The 19,925-nt window shown below is 45.3% G+C and overlaps 2 protein-coding genes and 4 non-coding genes across 6 annotated transcripts; all 6 read left to right on the top strand.

Annotated features, from left to right (window-relative positions):
- Positions 1 to 1,904: 1,904 nt before the first annotated feature.
- On the top strand, positions 1,905 to 3,736 carry LOC120302661 (40-kDa huntingtin-associated protein-like). Its single transcript, XM_039331446.1, has one exon. It carries the CDS (start codon positions 1,954 to 1,956, stop codon positions 3,007 to 3,009), a length of 1,056 nt encoding a protein of 351 aa, XP_039187380.1. The 5' UTR covers positions 1,905 to 1,953; the 3' UTR covers positions 3,010 to 3,736.
- Positions 3,737 to 5,268: 1,532 nt separating this feature from the next.
- Positions 5,269 to 18,109, top strand: DKC1 (dyskerin pseudouridine synthase 1). Its single transcript, XM_039331434.1, has 15 exons — positions 5,269 to 5,371; positions 6,765 to 6,823; positions 7,496 to 7,582; positions 7,888 to 7,979; positions 8,596 to 8,780; positions 8,906 to 8,970; positions 9,294 to 9,420; positions 9,763 to 9,893; positions 11,738 to 11,881; positions 12,507 to 12,627; positions 14,468 to 14,586; positions 15,364 to 15,470; positions 16,021 to 16,090; positions 17,166 to 17,324; positions 17,950 to 18,109. Exons 1-15 carry the CDS (start codon positions 5,356 to 5,358, stop codon positions 18,019 to 18,021), a joined length of 1,554 nt encoding a protein of 517 aa, XP_039187368.1. The 5' UTR covers positions 5,269 to 5,355; the 3' UTR covers positions 18,022 to 18,109.
- LOC120302901 lies at positions 9,601 to 9,677 on the top strand. Its single transcript, XR_005555272.1, has one exon. It is a non-coding gene; the product is annotated as a small nucleolar RNA SNORD83 (small nucleolar RNA).
- LOC120302908 lies at positions 9,938 to 10,070 on the top strand. The gene has a single exon (XR_005555277.1). It is a non-coding gene; the product is annotated as a small nucleolar RNA SNORA36 family (small nucleolar RNA).
- LOC120302916 lies at positions 13,805 to 14,053 on the top strand. Its single transcript, XR_005555279.1, has one exon. It is a non-coding gene; the product is annotated as a small nucleolar RNA SNORD17 (small nucleolar RNA).
- On the top strand, positions 15,079 to 15,154 carry LOC120302896. The gene has a single exon (XR_005555262.1). It is a non-coding gene; the product is annotated as a small nucleolar RNA SNORD83 (small nucleolar RNA).
- Positions 18,110 to 19,925: the final 1,816 nt, after the last annotated feature.

Below are 19,925 nucleotides of genomic sequence, written 5' to 3'. Positions count from 1 at the left end.
CTTTAACAAGCAAGTAATATTTTGGGGCTGCTAGTCTTGAGCACAAGTTGAATCTTGCAACACAACACATCACAAACCATTTGGAGGCATCTAACATCCTTTTTTATGGACTTGGTGAAGACTGGAACATGGACTTTTCCTGAACTTTTTGTCTAGATTATAAACAAAAATGATATTAACAAACTGACATTCCTATTTGAAAGAAGAAGTCATATAAAAGAGATAGGGAAGCTTCAAATATTTCCGTTACAGAAGGGATATTCAATTTCAGTTCCTTTTTTCTTCTGCTCAGATCATATCTTTGGACGGACTGGTGAAACAACAGCCATGCCATAGAGTCTCCCAGATGTTGTTCAGGATCACGTTCTGTCTAGACTCTAGAGCTAAATACAACACAGTGATTAATTATGTAGACTCTTGGTCAACATTTCTTAGATTTAAATGTCTTCTTGATCACCACAACTAACTGCGTGAGTCAACCTGTTGCCTTTTGTGGACAGTCTGTAAGAGGCAGAAGGAAGGACTCATTCATGGCTGGAGTCCATTAAAGTTGGGCGATAATATATTCAAATAAACAAAAATAATAATTAAAATAGAGACCTTTTTTTCCAATGGAGGGGAGGGCTGAAATGACCCAGTGTGGATGCATATGGTAATAAATATTTGGGGGTGGAGGAATTGGATTTTCAGTTAGTATAGATATTTTGAGCTGGAGAAATGGGAGATACACACACACACACACACACACACACACGCTATCCTTTTGTGTGTGTGTGTGTTCATGTGTGCGAGGAAACTAAGCCATTGCTTTTCTGCAAGTCAGAGATGTGGTCGGAGAGCTGTGAAATAACATTGTAAAAAGAAATTTGAGATGGGTTTTCAGCTGCTTCCTCTTGTCCTGCAAGATGAAGGCAACTCAGAAAGAGCTATTTTAAAGAAATTAATGCTGGCCAATGGTCCATATGGCCAAATATATGGGGCCCAAGTAGTTTGATGGTTGCATTCACAGAATGTGCTAAGTCATGGCTTATGAAACACTCACTTTTCACAACGCATTTTAGCCCTGTTTATTGCACGGGAAGAGCCATAAAAGCAAGGACTGCTTTGTAAATCTGCCCCAAAACATTTTAAAATATTGGAATAACGAGCATGTAACTTCTTATTCTTTCTCAGCCTAGAAAGAGGATATTCAATGCACTGGATGGTTCCCACAATTCAGGACACTGGGCTCATACAAAATTGTGTTGTGTCGTTTATCATGATTTTGTTGGAACGACACAAATAACACAAATATGTCTTACCAGCCATGTCATTAGGACAGGTCAAGGCAAATTATTTGAACAGGCACATTATACAAACTCCAAGAAGGATGTTTTATTAAACCAGAGTTAGGCTTCAGCAGGGAGCAGGCACCTTATGCCACTATTTGCAAAACATAGTTTTCATTGTAAAGTATGTGGTTTGAACCCAAGCCAGCTGGGGTTTACTTAACAAGCCAGGGTTCGTGCGTGAATTATGAAGCCACTTGGAATTAAGGAGAAACTTCCTAACAGTGAGGACGATTAACCAGTGGAACGGCTCGACTTCAGAAGTTGTGGATGCTCCACCACTTGGAAGCTTTTAAGAAGAGATTGGACAGCCACTTGTCTGAAATGGTATAGGATCTCCTGTGTGGGCAGGGGCTCGACTAGATGTCCTCCAAGGTCCCTGCCAGCTCTATTCGGATTGATTTAATTAGTTCATTTATGCCTCTACTCGCCCAGAAGTGCTGCGGCCACGCCCCCTGAACCAATCGAGCCGTCCCCACCCCCGTTTTAGATCAGCCAATCAGCTGCTCGTGCAGGCCTTCACTTAGTCTTAGCCAATTTCCCGCCTCCCTTTTCCACATCCGGGCCGTTTCCCAGCAACGCGGTGGCGTCACTTCCGGCGCAGTCGTCCGAGAGGGAAGGCGCCATGCTTTCGGTGCCGGGCAGCGGGGCCGGCTCGTCTTCGGGCTTCGGCCCGGGCGAGGCGGCTTCGGGCGGCGGCAGCGACTTCCTGACGCGCTACCGGCTGGTGTCGTCCAAGCTGCGCAAGCGCTTCCTGCGCAAGCCGAACGTGTCGGAGGCGTCGGAGCAGTTCGCGGCGCTGGCGCGGGAGCTGCGCGCCCAGGAGAGCCTGCCCTACGCGGCCTGGTGCCAGCTGGCGGTGGCGCGCTGCGCCCAGAGCCTGGGCCACCCGGCGGGCGAGGCGGCGGCGCTGGCCGAGGCGGCGCGGCTCTGGCTGCGCCACGAGCGCGAGCTCCGCCTGCGGCAGGGCGCCGGGCTGGGCCTCTGCGAGCACCTGCCGGCCGCCCACGGCTGCGTGGCCTTCGCCGCCCGCCTCCACGTCGACCTGGGTCAGCCGGCGCTGGCGGCCGGCTTGTGGCTGGAGCTGGGCAACGAGCTGCGCTCCGCCGGCGAGCCGGGCCAAGCCGTGCCGGCCTTCCTGCGCGCCGCCGACCTGCTGGCCGCGGCCCACCTGCCCCTGGAGGCGCTGCACGGCCTGCGCGACGTGGCCTCCTGCCTGCTGCTCGGCCGCGACTACGACGGCGCCCTGGCGGTGCTCACGCAGGCCCAGCAGCTGGCCCAGGCAGGAGGAGGAGGAGGAGGAGGAGGAGGAGGAAGCGGCGCCCCGTCCAACGCTTCTTCCGCCTCGCTGCCCGGCGCTTTCCTGGACCACCTGCTCGGCTGCGAGGTCAGCCGCGTGCTGCTCCTGCTCCTGTTGCAGCCGCCGCCGTCCAAGCTGCTGCCCGAGCACGCTCAGATCCTGGAGAAGTACTCTTGGGAGGCCCTGGACGCCGCCTCGGGCTACGTTCCGCCCGAGCTTTTCTTGCTCCTCCAGTCGGCCGTGATGGCCTGCCAGGAGAAGGACTTGGACTCGCTGAAGGTTTTGCAGAAGGAGCTGTGGCCGCTGCTCACGGCGGAGCAGAACAACCTGCTGCACTTGGTGGTGCAGGAGATGATCAGCCCCTCCGGTCAGGGGTTCTGACTGTTGGGGCTCCTGGGGGTGGTTTTTTTTCTCTCAAGGCTCCATCCAGGGAGAGGTCTTGTGGGAATTGTTGAAGAACTTGGGCCAAACGTCCCACAAGAGGTCTGCATAGTCGGTGGGAAGGAGGTGAAATTTACAACGTTGTTCACAGGAAGAAATGAGGACACTTACGGACCCATTATGTTGGATTGCTGCCATTTCTAAACATTCTTTGCCTCTGCCAGGAGTTGTGTTCTGACGTCCCTGCTTCTTTCTACCTTGTCATTGTCTGAACTTAAATTATGAGCTTGAGAGAACTGCACATGTTGGCCCGTATTTTATTTTGCGGCTTTTTAGAATTCTTCCTTCATCCACAGGCCCCGAGTGAAAATTATATGACATTCGCAATGTTGGCTTGAAAACTGATCAGCACGTTTCTCTTGTTTTGAGATGACGGAAAGCTTTATACCATTTTGATATATTGTGTCCTTCTCAGCGCTGTGCTTCTGATGGAAGCTACATTAAAATCGACATGGGTGACGTGAACAACAGTTTGGGAGAGTGGAAGGAGTTTCAAAATATTTCTGTATTTGAACCCACATGTAAGCTGTGTTCTCAGGGTTCTGTACTGGATTCATTTCTGCCTTGAAATAATCTGAATGTTTACCTTGCCCGAGTCTTAGCTTGTTGTGTAATTTAATTTGGATCTGACATGAGTTCTTTGAAAATAAACTGGTTTCTTAATAGGGATGTGGGAAAGTCTGATTTTTTTTAAAAGTAACCTTTTCCCTGAAGGTATATTCAGTTTTAAATGCATACTGTTAATTTTGAACAAATGCCCCTTTATGTTATTAGAGTAAAAAGAGAGATGCTGCTGCAGCATTAAAAATCTTCCCAGATTGATTTTTGCAATGATTTCCCATCACAATTCAAGCACTCAAACCAACATGCAATAGCTGCTAGCGTATGTGCTTGTTTGATTTGGACTTAATCTATGTGACATGCAATTGTGACCCATTCAACAAATCACAAATTAGGTAAAATGCTGGCATACTATATTTTAATAACGTATCAATTTGACCTTATGTCTGTTGCAGGAGGAACACTGAAGTCACCAAGCACTTGGCTTGGTATTGGAGATTTTTAATATTTACTATCCTTAGAGAAGAATGCAAAGTGGTCTTCTAATAATTAATGGGCATGTCTTCTACAATGTTTTGAAAGAAGACAGCCTAAAGGTCAGCTTGGTCCCCTGCCACCGAAAACATCCCAGTCCTACTTTTGGCTTTCACTTTGTGAGCCAAAACTTATTGCAAGACAAAGAGGGTTTTCCCAACTGATGTCAGTCTGCAGGGTGCTGCCTCCTATACCATCTAGTCTTAAGTACCAGTATAACATATTCTCAAGGGAAGCTGATTCACCCTCAGTAGCCTATATGGGCCAAGTGATGGTGGACTGTCTCATGCCTGCAAAAAAAAAATCACTTAATTCCTGGAGCTCTCAAAGTTCCCCCATAAGCAATAAAGAAAGCAAACACTTCCCCCCCCCCCCACCTGCTGCTTTGTTCCTTCTGTCTCAATTAGATTTAATTTGTTGTTAATTGTGAAGTAGTGTCTGACCCATCACGACCCCATGGACAATGTTCCTCCAGGTCTTCCTGTCCTCTCCCATCTTCTGGAGTCCATTTAAGTCCATGTTAGATTTAATAGGGAGGGGGCAAACCGGAGTTAGAGACCATCCATCAGGTTGCAAATAAGGTCAGTCCAGTAAGGTATTTCTCAAATTTGAAAACATTCAGACCTGTGGATTTCAATTTGCAGAATTCCCCAGTTAGCATTCTTTGGCTTGCAACATGTGTTTTATAACATTTGTATAGTGGTGGGTCTCCTACTTGGGTGAGGGGTTGGATAGAGATGACCTACAAGATCCCTTCCTATTCTATTCTATTCTGTTCTGTTCTCTATTCTATATTCTATTCTGTTCTATTCTATTCTATTCTAATTCTATACTTCATCTATTCTATTCTACTCTAACTCTTAACTTTAACTTAATCTATTCTATTCTATTCTACTCTAACTCTTTATTCTATTCTATTCTATTCCCCGTTATTTCTATTTCTATTTTTCTTTCAAGTTGACCCGCAAACGAGCAGTCTAATTTTCGTTAGTCTATGTGTTTGTTATTTCCCCCACCCCTTACTGGCCGTTGAAAGGTATTCTCAATGATCCTTCGAGCTCCGCCCCTGCGGCGCGCTGCTTGCCGGGATTGGAGACGGAAGTGGGCGGAGAGTCCGCTTCCGGTCCCAGCGGGGTGGCGGGATAGCGCAGGAGCGCGCGTGAGTCCGAAGCAGCGCGTGGCGCAGGCAAAATGGCGGACGGGACAGGTGGGTGCTAGGCGCGCGTCCCGGGTCGGGTTTGCACCCTCGGAGTCGGGGGCTGCGAGGAGGGCAGAGGCGCGTGGGTGAAAAGATATCGGGGCTCACACGCTGCTGACGACGGGGCGTCCCTTTTCTCCTAGCTCCGACGACTCTGTTTCCGAAAGGCCCGTGCATTTCCCCGTGCTTCTCGGGTGCACGGGGAAATGCACTCTGTGCATGCACAGGAGTCCTGAAGGGCAGGGGCTGCGGAGGAGGGTGCAATGCTGGGATACCGGGGCTCCGGAGCGGGAGTAGGACGGGTTGCAGATGGTTGCAGAAACTTCGCAACTGGGCTTTGGAGAATTGGGGGCCTCAAGGGGGGGGAGTCTCCTGTTCTTCGGGGTGGGAGCCCGAATTTCCCCTTGCAGGGCCCCGGGGCTGCCCTGGCATCAACGTTTCCAAAGGGAACTTAATGCTGGGACGTATCATCATCAATTTATTTTATTCTGTTTTAATAGAATATTATTCTATTATTTTAATCTATTTCCAATTGTTTTATTCTATGTATGTATGTATCATGTCTGTCCATCCTCTTTCTAATCTCTGTCTCTATCTATCTATCTATCTATCTATCTCACGGCAGCAAACATTTCTAATGCTCTGGCCTCCTGTTTTTCTCAACAACAGCCCTGTCAGGTGGGCTGGGCTGAAAAAGAGCGACTGGCCTAAAGTCACCCACCCTAATTCATGTATTACAGTGTTTGGATGAATGCTTTGCGATGCTTCCCTGCTGTTAGTACTCTTTTTACCCTGCTTTTGAACACGTTGCACGGTTGTGTCTAATGTGAGTTGACTGCTGTGTATTGTAATCTTGATGGTGTTGTCCCAAAGAGTTAGAGGTTGGTAGAGTGGGGGGAGGGAGACACGTGTTTGGTCCTGGTAGGCCATTTTGTTAGATAAGGTGGTGTGGTGGGCAGCCTTCTCTACAGTGCAGTCCACCAAATTGTGTTGATGCTGAACATTTGACTGCGAATATATTTATCCTGCCCTTATGTATTTATGTAAAGAGTGTGAAGTATATGTTTTCAAAGTTTTCCATTCTCTTTGAACCCTAAATAGCTGGTTACGAGAACAGTTGGAAGTTCTTGTTAAAATAGAAAGGTGTGTTGGATATGTTTGCCGCCTTGAGATATTTATAAAAATAAAGTTGGGACACAAAAAGTATCAATATTTCTCCTTTTTGTGCCATCCTCATTCATCCAGCTTTTGTCTGCTCTATTAAAATATGTGTAAACACCATCAGCATTAATCAAACTACTAAAACTTAGTTTTGGTAGACTAATCAACAGCATTGCCAGATCTGTTTCTGTCTTTAAGTTGTCAACAGATGCTATTTTTTTTTTTGCTTATATCACTGTAGATTCAGTTTCTAAGAAACACAAGAAGAAAAAGAAGTCTTTGCCAGATGAAGATGTTGCAGTGAGTTGGCCAATGATTATAGTTTTGTCAATTTATGCAGCAAGCTGTTTTAATCCTCAATTATACCATGAGTGTTCCCAACTACAACCATTGTAACTTCAAACTGTCATTAAACAAATGGTTATAAGTCAAGGACTTGTACTAAGTTCTATTCTGCTAAGTTCTATTCTGACTTTTATTTTTAAAAGCACTCTCTGAGAAATTTGATGATCTGAGTGTTAGTTAATGGTTTTTTCATTTCTAGTTTAAGCGAAAGGAAAGCCTTCCTAGAATCAAAGCCAACTCCTGACTTCATTGATAAGTCTTTGTGGTTTTCTTGGCAACTGTTTAGAAATGGCTTGCTGTAACCTTTTTCTGGGATGGTTTTTGATTTCCTGGTTTAGCCTGCAGTCATGGAATTCCTGGTTCACGTCCAGCTTTTGGTTCCTGCATAGCTCTTTAGCCCCACAAGATGGTGCTACCATCTTGGGAGGTTAGAATGTGCTACAGCTTCCACATTTCCTTATTGAAAGCTGTTCTCTAGTCATTAATGAATAATATGGTACTAGCACGTGGTATTTCATCTCTTTTGGAGAGAGGCAGTTTACCTTAAAGCCAATCTTAGCTTCAAGAGAAGTTTCCACATTCTTGTTCACAATCCCAGTTATTCATATATATTTCAATTGTTTTTAGGATATACAACACACAGAAGAATTCCTTATCAAGCCCGAATCAAGAGTGCCACAGCTGGATACATCACAATGGCCTTTGCTTCTCAAAGTAAGATAGTTTTACCAGTGAAATAGGTCGACTTAATGCCAGTATTTTTATGCAGATACAAGATACTTTACAATTAAAAAAAAACAATCTCTTCTACTAAAGAGAGTAAATTTCAGGTATTGCGGTCTTTATGGAGCTGACGGTGCATATTATTTTGGAAGAAAGTTTATGTAAAGGGGAGACAGCTTTAAGGCACTTTGCTGAGGCTTTTCACCAAGTGAGATCAGATGTATAACATCTATTAAACAATTTTGGGTATAAACTATAAACTGAATATAATTTTGCTTTGCTTTGGGGTTTTGTAGAATTTTGACAAGCTAAATGTGAGGACTGCACACTACACTCCTCTTCCTTCTGGCTGTAACCCCTTAAAAAGAGAAATTTCTGATTATGTAAGGTAAGATGTTACACAATGTAAGTCGTCACCAACAAAGTTGCTTCTACAACTTTTGCTATGGAATTTCAGAATCATGAAGGGGTGTTATGGTCTCTTCTTGAGTTTTCAGTGCACTGATTTACAAGCATGACTCTCTCTTTTAACAATTATCCAGCACCGGCATTTTTTTTTATAACACTTGACAGTTTAGCTGAGGGTACCCCATCCATTGTTGTGGCACATAATATGTAGTAAATCAACTAGAGAATGTTTACTAGTTGCCAAATCGAAAACAAGAGGGAATCTAGTTTAGTATTTTAAAGATAAATGTTCATTGTAAGCACCCCGTAATGTGCTTAAGATCTCTCTTGGGCAGGTGGGGACGCCTTCAAATCAATCTTGGCTCTTGGCAGTTGCCTAGATGAGTCCCTGCAGTTTTCTTGGCAAGATTCTAGAAATGGTTTGCCATTGTCTCCTTCCTAGGGCTTGAGAGACTGGGCTGGCCCATGGTCACCCATCTGGCTTCTTGTTTAAGATCTCCCAGTTGCTAGCCTTTAAACATGTTAAGCTGATTTTTTTTTAACCTGTCAAGCTTCTCAGTTATTTCTGTCAATCTGATCACTGATTTTTATCCTAGGACGGGCTTCATCAATCTGGATAAGCCTTCCAACCCATCTTCCCATGAGGTTGTGGCCTGGATCCGCCGCATTCTCCGTGTTGAGAAGACAGGGCATAGCGGCACGTTGGACCCCAAAGTTACCGGGTGCCTGATTGTGTGCATTGAGCGAGCGACGCGTTTGGTCAAGTCTCAGCAAAGTGCAGGTATGAATTTTGTCTCTTAATTTAAAGAAAGAAGGTGCACTGCTGTCTAGTCAAAGCCTTCAGCCTCACGGTGGAACAATAAAATCCAAGTGGCCCCTCCTTACTACTCTTCTGTCATCTTCCAGGCAAAGAGTATGTGGGAATCGTTCGGCTGCACAATGCAATTGAGAGTGAAATCCAACTTTCAAGGGTAAGTTTTGGCCAGTCTGGAACTGATACTTTCCCTTTTACGTCTAGCTGCGAACAGAAATATTAATTACAGCAGCAAACCGTGTTTTGAATTAGAACGATTGGTGATTGTAGAACTGAAAAGTTATAACGTTGCTGAGAATGTGGCTCTAGTTTTGATGGGTGTTTCAACATCTGCACGGTGAAATAACCACCCTGGCCATAATTGATCTTCTTTGATGGGATGTTTTCCTTGAATCAATCGAGGGTGTAATTGAAATTCCTTCCATCTTGGCTTCTGAGCTGCTTGACATAATAATGTTTAATTTTTCTGTCTTTCTGTAGGCAATAGAAACACTGACAGGTGCCCTTTTTCAGAGGCCTCCCGTCATTGCTGCAGTGAAGAGGCAGCTAAGAGTCCGAACCATTTATGAAAGCAAACTGGTCGAATATGATCCAGAAAGAAGACTGGGTAATGGCACCCTTTTTTTCCCAGTCGGGGGGGGGGGAAGGCTGGCCCTTTTGGGATCGGGCTAAAAAGAGAAGTCGCATTCCTGTTCCTTCTTGCAGCTTCTCTTTCCCTCCAGCTTGGCCTTCGAAATGTGCTTTTTCAGTAGCTTTGCTGACCCTCCCGCCATTAGCATTTTCCTGAGCCAAATGATGTAGAAAACGATGACATAGCCCATCGGGCAAAGATGACGTTTCATCTATCACCCAATCCTGATGGCTTGGATGGAAAAGAGCCTGCTCAGATCCTTACCGGCATCGTTGCTCGTCTTCTCTTTGGCATCAGCTTTTTCTTCTCCCCTTCCAGGTATCTTTTGGGTGAGCTGTGAAGCCGGAACCTACATCCGAACGCTTTGCGTGCATCTGGGCTTGTTGTTGGGCGTCGGTGGGCAAATGCAGGAGCTCCGGCGTGTGCGGTCTGGGGTCATGGGAGAGAAGGTGGGTTCAAAGGAAGGTGACCTTCCGAGCAGGTGGCTTTAGCGACCCAAAGGGTTGAGTTCAGTTCAGGGTTCTCTCCCTGTTCTGGTAATTAAACTTTGGGACAGCAAATGGTTGGGAGATGTTGGGGTAGGAAGTTTTCATTTTTCTGCCAGGCGCTTCTCTCAGCCCACAGTATTATGATGCATCCGAGTGAGATGGACGATGTGGAGTCCCAGACTGCAAATGCTTTGAAGTTACCTGTGAAGGAGCCCAACTGCCCATAGGTTAATTCTAAAGATAATTAATATTAATAATAATAATGAAGTTGGAAGGGACCTTGGAGTTCATCTAGTCTAATCCCCTGCTCAGGCAGGAAACCCTATACCATTTCGGACAGATGGCTGTCCAGTCTCTTCTTAAAAACTTCCAGTGTTGGAGCATTCACCGCTTCTGGAGGCAGGTTGTTTCACTGGTTAATTGTTCTCATTGTCAGGAAGTTTCTCCTTAGTTCTAAGTTGCTTCTCTCCTTGATTAGTTTCCACCCGTTGCTTCTTGTCCTGCCTTCAGGCGCTTTGGAGAATAGCTTGGCTCCCTCTTCTTTGGGACAGCCCCTGAGATACTGGAACACTGCTATCATGTCCCCCCTCGTCCTTCTCTTCATTAAATTAGACATATCTGACCTGAACAGCTTGAGAGGACTCAGTCTCTTTGGGGAAACAAACGTTTACTCTGTTTTGGGAGGGTGCACAGGTAACAAGGGAGCCAGTTTGATGTAGTAGTTAGGACACCAGACTAGAAAGCAGGAGATGGTTGAGTTCTAGTCCCATCTTAGCCGTGAATGCTGGCTGGGTGACCTTGGGCCAGTCACGGTCTCTCAGCCCAACTCGTCTTATAGGTTTGCAGGGAAAACAGGAGGAAGTTGCGTTGGATATGTTCACTGCCCTGAGTTATTTGTAAAAACAAAGTGGAAGTTAAATTAACAAAACTGCCAGCGTCTATGGAGTGAAGACTATTGAAAGAGGGTGTAAATTTTGTTACCTAGAGCTATAGTGGCTCTTAAGGTGCACAAAGAATTGTGGTCATTTGGTGGGCTTGCACCAATGCTCATGTAAATGCCTTAGTTCCCCATGTGACTGAGTGAGGTGATAGAACTAGATGTTCTTCCCCGATGCTTTTAATCCAGCTCTGGCTTGCCTTTGGGAGCACCTGTTATTGCAAGGACTTAAAATGCAGAAAAATGTGATACTTGGTCAGAACAGATTCCGGATCCAGCTGGAAAAAAAAAGACAATATCTTTCTTGCTGACTGAAAACCCCTTATGCCCCCCCCCTTTTTTTTTTGCACAAAACAAAAAAAATGCACTTAGGATTTATGGTTTTGATAATGAGATAGGATAGATGATAAGAAAGTCACAATGTGACTTTAGAGAAAGATGTGAATGTAATTATACAATGTTGCAAGTCACTGTATTTTTTTTCCCTATTTTTCTCCTACCAGAAAGACATGAATGTAATTATACAATGTTGCAAGTCACTGTATTTTTTTCCCTATTTTTCTCCTACCAGAAAGACATGAATGTAATTATACAATGTTGCAAGTCACTGTATTTTTTTTCCCTATTTTTCTCCTACCAGAAAGACATGAATGTAATTATACAATGTTGCAAGTCACTGTATTTTTTTCCCTATTTTTCTCCTACTTACTTACTCTTTTAGCTTTCTGATTTCTTTTCTCTCCCTTAGTTATTTTAGTTTGCATCGGTTTTTACCTTTTGTTTTTAAAACTTTGAATAACATGCCTGCGTGTTAGTGTTATGTATCTATGTGTGGAAAGGTTCCAACTGAAGAGAGATCTGCTTCTAGGACCACATGGTGACCATGCACGATGTGCTGGATGCTCAGTGGCAGTACGACAACAACAAGGACGAGAGTTACCTCCGGAGAGTCATCTTCCCTTTGGAGAAGTTGCTGGTTTCACACAAGCGGCTTGTTATGAAAGATAGTGCGGTAAGTGGTCTCCATTTGCACCGATGCCGTTGCTCTAACTTAGAGCTGTAGTCACTCTGGATCAGGCTGGTCTGTCTTGCCAGGGGGTTGCTTAAAAGAATGAGCAAGAGGAGGCAGTTGATTGTAGGCTGTTTTAACCTTGTACATGAAACAGCACAATGTACATTCAGTAGATAAATAATTTGTGCCTGGGATTGCTTCCAGAGCAGAGATGGAATCAGTATTTTTTTATTATTATTATTATTATTATTTTTACAGACGACTAGTTTCCTGAATCGGGTCACTTAAAATCTGAAATAAGTTCAAACCTGTGTATGTGAATTGTGCATTTTAGGGAAGCTGAAAATGCTTTGTGCTGCAGCAGGCCTTTTCTTCGAAGCGGCCCTGTTCATTTTCTTGAGCATAACATGGTAACCGTTAAGCGTTTTCGGGAACGAAAAGCGCTGCCGAATTAATGAAGGCAAGACGGAATGTTGTAGCTTTTGTCTGTTGCTACTTGTGCACAATGTTCACCGCTTTGAAAGGCAGCGGTGTCACGTGTTTTTGCAAGAATTTGAAATCCAGAGGAGCAGTTTGGGCTAAAATGTGGAATTCCCTACTAAGCTCATCAGTGCTTTTCGTTCAGGTGAATGCAATTTGCTATGGCGCGAAGATTATGCTTCCTGGATTACTGCGATATGACGACGGGATTGAAGTCAACCAGGAGATTGTGGTGATCACCACAAAAGGGGAGGCTATCTGCTTAGGTGAGAATGGGAAGAAATTTTGTTTTCTGCAGTTGCTCTTCTGATGACTTTTTCCCAGCACAGCTTTTCTTTCAGAAGCCTAAGAGTTTCTTTTTTTGCTACCGGAATAAGATTAAGGGCAGTATCCTATAAGACCTGTTAGCAATGCAAATCACAGACAAATTACAGGGAGCTAGTGACGAATAATTGTTTTACTGTGGCGTTTAAATTACTTTCTTTTACCATATGTTACTTAGAAGTGTTCCCTGGTAGAAAAGTAATTAGATCTCTAAAAATATATATTAACTTTAGAGAGCCAGTTCGGTTTAGTGCAGTGGTTCTCAACCTGTGGGTTGGGACCCCATTTGGGGTCAAATGACCATTTCACGGGGGTCGCCAAACAACGCAGTCCGCCATTTTTCCCCCCTTTTCCTGTGCTACTCCCTTTTATTCTATTGGCTTTTGAAAGCCAATAGAATAGACTCTCTTGAATAGAGTCTAATTCTATTGGCTTTCAAAAGCCAATAGGAATTGTCCAGGTTGTCTCTGCCCTGCTGAGCCCGCCAAAAGTCCCATTCTGCAAACGGTGCTGCACCAGTTGAGTAGTCCTCGATTTACGACCGGTTGAGTAGTCCTCGACTTACAACTGGTTGCAGGTCGCGGCATTAAAAAGGTTGAGAACCACACTGGTTTAGTGGCTAAGGCATCAGGCTAGAAAATGGGCGAATAGGAGTTCTAGTCCTGCCTTAGGCACAAAGCCAGTTGAATGATCGGGGGCCAGCCACACACTCTCAGCCCTAGGAGGGAGGGAATGGCAAACAACTTCACAAAAACCATGCCAAGAAAACTGCAGGAACTTGTCCTGGCAATCTCCAAGAATTGGGCATGATAGAATGGGCGGGGGATCTCGTTTTTGCCTGCTTTAGGACATAAAAGTGCAACCACAGAGATCACTTAAAACAATGCTATAAATATTACTTCGCTAGGCATTTGTTCTAGACAAAGTAAATATGTCTCTGCTGCTGTGGCATGACAGGGAAATTACAGGACTTATGGATGGTGAAGAGATGCATTTCCTGTAGATCAGAAATGAGATTCTCACAAAACGTGGCCCTACAACCGTGGCCCTGCTTTGTGTGTCCTTGCGCATCTTTGAAACGTGTTCTCAGCATCCACCTGCATTTGCTCAGGGCTGTATGTGAAATGATGATGACGTTTATCCATTCTCTGAGTGCAGCTCGCTCTGCCCTTCCTGTCGCGTTGAGGCTTCAGTTTCTGCAGCCTCAATGTTCCGTGGCTTCTAGACATCTTCCAGGCTTCCAGTGTTCTACTGAAAGTTGTGGGGATGTTTGGCTGGCTGCTGACTGGACTTGGGCAGAGGAAGCAGGGCCAGACCTCTTTTTTCTGGGGCCTGACTCGGCAAAGAAGAATGAAGCCGTCTGATCACATTTTGCTCTGATAACGCCTTTCTACAATGACAAATCCTAAGCGCAGAAATACAGAAAAATAATAATAAATACTCCTGCACAGCTTGGGTTTTTTTTTCTCGTCTTTCGTGCTTGTGTGCGTTGGTGTATTTCTCAGCTGAAAATTCAGAAGGGAAAAATCTCTGCTTTCTACAGACAGAATCCTTTCAAGATAGGACACCAGGGTGTAATTGGACACCAGGAAGAAAGGGTGTAATAAGACTACCTTAGGGGGGGAAATTCTAGTATTTCTGCTCCACAGATTTAAGCAGAGAATTAAACAGCTTGGGATTTGCTAAGCCCAAATTGATTTGCATTTGCAGAGGTAACTCTGAGGTGATGTAAAGACCGTTTTACTGAGGAATACTCAGCTTTTCTTTCTCCGGTATCTTCAGCTATTGCTTTGATGACCACGGCGGTGATCTCTACCTGTGACCATGGAGTTGTAGCAAAGATCAAGCGTGTGATCATGGAAAGAGACACCTATCCTCGCAAGTGGGGGCTTGGTCCGAAGGTAAGTTTTGGGAGCCCTTGGCTACTTGCCTTTGAAGGATTCTGGAGACTGTGTGTGTGTGGGGGGGTCCTTAGTGCTCTCTAAACATGGTTAACTTGCAGAGTTAAATTACCCAGCCTCCGATGATGATGACGTTACTTAGCCAGGTAATAAAATGTCTGCAAGAAAAGAGCTGAGCTCAGAGAGCACCAGGACCCCGTAGTTCAACATGAGCTACAAATATTCTCTTTTATTGGATTCTAAAGAGGAACAGTTTTGGTTCTGTGTAGCAATGCTGTCTAACACAGCCACAGAACCGTCCAGATGTAAGGGACCCACTGGGTCATCCACTTTCCAGGTCTTTAGAGATGGACTTCAGGACGATGGCATCCTCAAGAGTCTGCTCTCTTTTTTCCCCCTGGATTTTTAACAGGGATTTCCTTTTAAGTTTTGAACGCTCTTAAGCTTGACTCAGTTCGAGGAGCAGCCCTTGGCGTGAAATCTTTCTGGCGAGCCATATGATGTTTAAATAGCTTGATGAGCACTCTGTGCAAAGATGACACCCATCTATCACCCAAGACTGATGGCTCTCCATCATAGACTGGGCATGCAAGAACTGGAGGTGTCAGCTCACATAAGCCACCTTGCCCTTTTTGACATCCCTTTTTACCTGTGGAGCTCACCGCCTTCAAATGGGATGGCAGTTTGGTTTCTATTTCAGAACGGTGGGACATGATTGCACGGTGTGACCAGACAAAGGCAATGCAGAAATTCAACGGCCTCTTCATTTCTCCCCAGGCTTCTCAGAAGAAGATGATGATCAAGCAAGGATTATTGGATGCTCACGGCAAACCTAACGAAAAAACCCCACAAGCTTGGAAAAACGACTACGTGGATTATAGCAGGTAACGATGGCTGTGCGCCGGTTTTAAGACACGGCTGGTTTCTGGCTGATTAATTCAGTCGCGCTAGTACAGTAGTTCTCAACCTGTGGGTCGGGACCCCATTTGGGGTCGAACGACCATTTCACGGGGGTCGCCAAACAACGCAGTCCGCCATTTTTTTCCCCTTTTCTTTGGCCACGCCCGGTGATGTATAAGTGGTTGGGGGTCACCACAACATGGGAACTGTATTATGGGGTCGCGGCATTAGAAAGGTTGAGAACCACTGCGCTAGTAAAAGTGGGAAGGAGTTGCGGATGCAGAGCGTCCTCTTTGCTGCTTTGAGTTCGCAGGCAGTTATCCCTTTTTTGCCTGTCCTCCATGGCTCTGGAGGGAGTCAGCCTGCTATATGAATGAGGGAAAGCTGTTCTCTGGCTCTCTGCCCGTGGGGGTCCACGCCAGCCATTCCAGACATCGCTTTTTCCCTTCGGGGTAAAAATGGGGCAGAGCAGGGAAGACTGGCCCTTTACATTACTGAAGGGAAAGTGCAAATGAAACGCCTGCTTCTTCACAGGGTTTCGGTCAAGAAGGAAGAGAAGACGGAGCCAGAAGAGCTTCAAGAGCCCCCAGAGAGGATGCCCAAGGTTGGTTTACTTACTGCAAAGCTCTGTACGGCAAGTCCTCAACTTAGCAGCACACTGGAGCCCAAAATTTCTGTTAACTAAGTGAGACAGTAGCTAAGTGGGGGGTTTTCATGCCATCGGTGCTAAGTGGATCGTTGCAGTTCAGTTACTAGCCTGGTTGCTAAATGAAATCTGGTCTTCCCCGTTGACTTTTTCCGTCAAAAGGTCGCCAAAGGGGATCACATGATCCCCGGGACGTTGCAGCTGTCCGTAAATACGAACCAGCTGCCAAGCGTCCTGCATTTTGATCATGTGACCATGAGGATGCTGTAACAGTTGTAAGGGAACGATGGTCATAAATCACTTTTTTCAGTCCCGTTGTAACTTCAATCACTCATTAAATGAAACGTAAGTCGAGGACTATCAGTATCTTGCCTCTTTGTAGACAGAGTGATCCTTTTAGTTTTGTTACTAAGTTTGAAAGCGGAGGCTTTTAAAAGAACGATGAGCGCCATTGCGGCTTTCATATATTCCTGGTTATCTGTACAAATACTGCTGCTGTCTTATTCCCCGTGGGATTTTGACTATGGGAAGGGCGATCAACATAGCTGCCCAACTGATCTCTGATTCACCAGGGACCATTCAGTTCTCCTCTGGCTGGTGAATCCACGGCCCCCGTTTTCTTCCGCTAAGCCTAAAACAGTGCAATTTGCATCTGTGGCAGACGGGTGTTTGTAACGGGTCCCAACAATTCAAAACACAAATTTTCATTCTATGTTAGTGTGCAATTCCACGCAGGGCTGTGCGCCGTTTCGAATTATTTTAAGCACAAAATGTCCTCGCTTCAAGCATTTGGTAATGTGCTGAGCTTTGAGCTGGAAACAAAAAAGTTAAAACTGTTGTTTTGCACTCAGATCCGCTTGAAACCAAATGTTTTTGCAAAGCTTCAGTTCCATTTTTTTTAAAAAAAAAAGATTCCAGAATACATAATCACAAACAGACGGTTCTGTTTCTGAAAAACCGAAGGCAGCAACTTAGCTGCAAAATAGGCTGTTCTGCCCAGAGAGCTTCTAATGTTCTTGTCTTCCCTTTGCAGAAGAAAAGAAAAATTGAGAGCGATGGCGATCAAAAGCCAGTAGCTCCTTCTCCCCCGTCCTCTCCAGGAGAGCAAGCAGAGATGAAGAAGAAGAAGAAGAAAAAGAAAGAAAAGAGGAAAATGGAGTCAGCAGAGAGCAGCGGAGAATTAGTTGAAATGGTAGGCGCCGTGTCATCTGTTGCCATCATTTTGGTGATCTCTTGGGCCACGCGGTTGAAAGAGCGACATCCTTGTTTTCACATAACATGGGCATTTTGAATCCAGGGTTCTAAATATCGCCAGGAAGATCTGTCGGAACTTCAAACAGTCACTAAATGAACGGTCATAAATCAAAAGACTACCTGTACAGCACTTTCATGCCATCCTGGTAAATTTTTGGGTGGTTTAGCCTGATGTGCAAATGCTGGAAAAGTGTATGGAAAGCAAAACAGTTCTATAAGCCACTTAAAAGGGCTGTAAATGTCGTTGTGGGCTGTTACAGATTTTACCTGGGACGGCCCATTCACAAGAGTAAGGCATGCGTATCCAGAGCAGCATCGGATATATCCAGCAATAAAAGGGAGGCACAACAATTAACACAATGTTTTGAGGTTTTTTTTTTTTAATCGTTGTGCCAGACCAAAAACCTTGCATGATATACCTTCAAATTCCTTTAGCTGGCATTCATGGGAACTAAATCTTGGAAATAACATTGGAATCTTATGGGTCTTCCAGAAAAGAGTGACCGGAATTCGGATCTTTTTTCTTTTTTCTGAGCTCTTCTCTTCTCTCCCCCCCCCCCCAGGTCAGTGATCTGAGCGTGAAAAAGAAGAAGAAGAAGAAGAAACGGGAAGAAGCAGAGGAGAGTTCGGAATAACTCCTCACTGCCATCCCGAGCCAGCGGCCTGGACCAGTTTGGGAAGGAAAAACGCAAAGGCCTTTGCAGACAAAAAAAAAAAAAAAAATGCAGACTGGAGCAGCGTGTAGGAGCGTGTCCTGATTGCTGTGCAGATTATTTGGGGGGGAGCCAAGTGTGGCACCCCCCTTCTGTCCTGTTCTAAGGATAGTTTCAGCTAATTGAGGCAGCAGACTCCCTCCCTGGTCCTTGAGACTTTCAGAGTGCTACCTGGGAGATGGCGATATTCGGTCTTGGCACAGTTAGCAACCCTCTTCCTGTGTCTATCAGCCCGAAGAGCTGCTGAAGGTTGGTGAAGGTTAAGAGGAGAAAGCAATTAAGCCTGATATTGTCAGATGCTTCATTTTAAAATGTTTTTGTGACCTTTTTTTCTGTTTTTTTCCCCCCTACTTGCCTTGATTCCCTTAAGAACTAAGTCTAGACCAGGGGTAGGCAACCTTGGCTCTTTTGTGACTCGTGGACTTCAACTCCCAGAATTCCTGAGCCAGCCTGGGGAAACTATGGCCCCCTCATGACTCGTGGACTTCAGCTCCCAGAATTCCTGAGCCAACAAGGCTCAGCTTGGAAACCTCTCAATTTCCCCTCAGCATGGCTGGCTCAGGAATTCTGGGAGTTGGAGTCCACGAGTCAAAAGCCAAGGTTGCCTACCCCTGGTCTAGACCTTTCCCACTTGGGTCTAAAGCAGCGGTTCTCAACCTATGGGTCGCGACCCCATTTGGGGTCGAACGACCATTTTACGGGGGTCGCGAAACAACGCGATCCGCCATTTTTCCTCCAGGGGGGCGGCGCCGCGCATGCTCGGCGCGTCTGTGTGACAGGGGTCGCCGTCACACGAAGATTGAGAACCGCTGGTCTAAAGCTTTCGTTAGTTCAAAAGGGAACCTTGTACCGACAAGAAAGGGGAGCAGCAGCCGTCTGGCCTAACTCAAGAGCAGAATTCAGAATGTATTTTTTCTCCATGTTTACTCCCTTCCCAAACAGTCCCCAGAAGAGGGCTGCAAATCATATCTCTGTGCTCGCCGTTGTAGTAAAGAGACATCACCCTACTCAGCAGGATGAGCTAGTCCGGTCTTATCCTGTTCTCCCTTTCTAGGCAGAATAATCAATTCTACTTTTCTAATTAAAAGTTTACATATCTGATTTCAAATCTGCTTTCTTTGGCTGGGCTGCAGTACTGCAAAACCCAAGGAAGGAACTGGCAACAGTTTACATCTTGACATAGAGAGGCCAGGAAGAACTGGTACTATTTTCCTGATTGCTATTCTCAGAGTATAGTGTTAATTCTCAAATTACTACCAGAATGGAGCCTGGAATTTCCATCGTACGTTGAGACACCCAGAACCCAATTTTACCACTTTTTTTTGTTTTGTTTTACAATGGTGGTTAAAGAAACGCCAGAGTTATTAAGCGAGTCAAATGTATTTCTATGGGCATTTTTTTTGGGCAGAAAAGATCCGTTTTTAGCACACAGGCAAAAATGTGTCAACGTAACTATGGAGCACTACAACTGGTTAGAAAGGCGAGCCAGTTGCCAAGCGCCCAAAATGAAGCCATGTGACTGCAAGAGGACTGTTGAAACTCTCAGAAGCTAGGACATCAGTACCTTTTGAAGGGGGGGAGAGATCTGTTGTAACTTTGAATAGTCACCAAGCAACTGGCCATAAGATAAGGACTGCCTTTATTTCGTCGGGAAGATTCATTGTTCTATCGCTGAGAAGAGAATGGTAGTATTGCCATAGTTTTCATGATGTAATGAATTTAGCGTGCTGTCTGGGAATTCTGGGAGTTGAGGTCCACCCATCTTAAACTGCTGGTTGAGCTAATGGCAATGTGCCTTAACCAAGAGGAACTATTCTTCACTTTTT

This window comes from Crotalus tigris, unplaced genomic scaffold, assembly GCF_016545835.1.
Source record: "Crotalus tigris isolate CLP2741 ecotype Arizona unplaced genomic scaffold, ASM1654583v1 scf7180000017622.5263843, whole genome shotgun sequence".
In the NCBI taxonomy this organism is placed as follows: domain Eukaryota; kingdom Metazoa; phylum Chordata; class Lepidosauria; order Squamata; family Viperidae; genus Crotalus; species Crotalus tigris.
The sequence above is the reverse complement of the archived record's forward strand: the minus strand, read 5'-3'. Positions and strand labels throughout refer to the sequence as shown.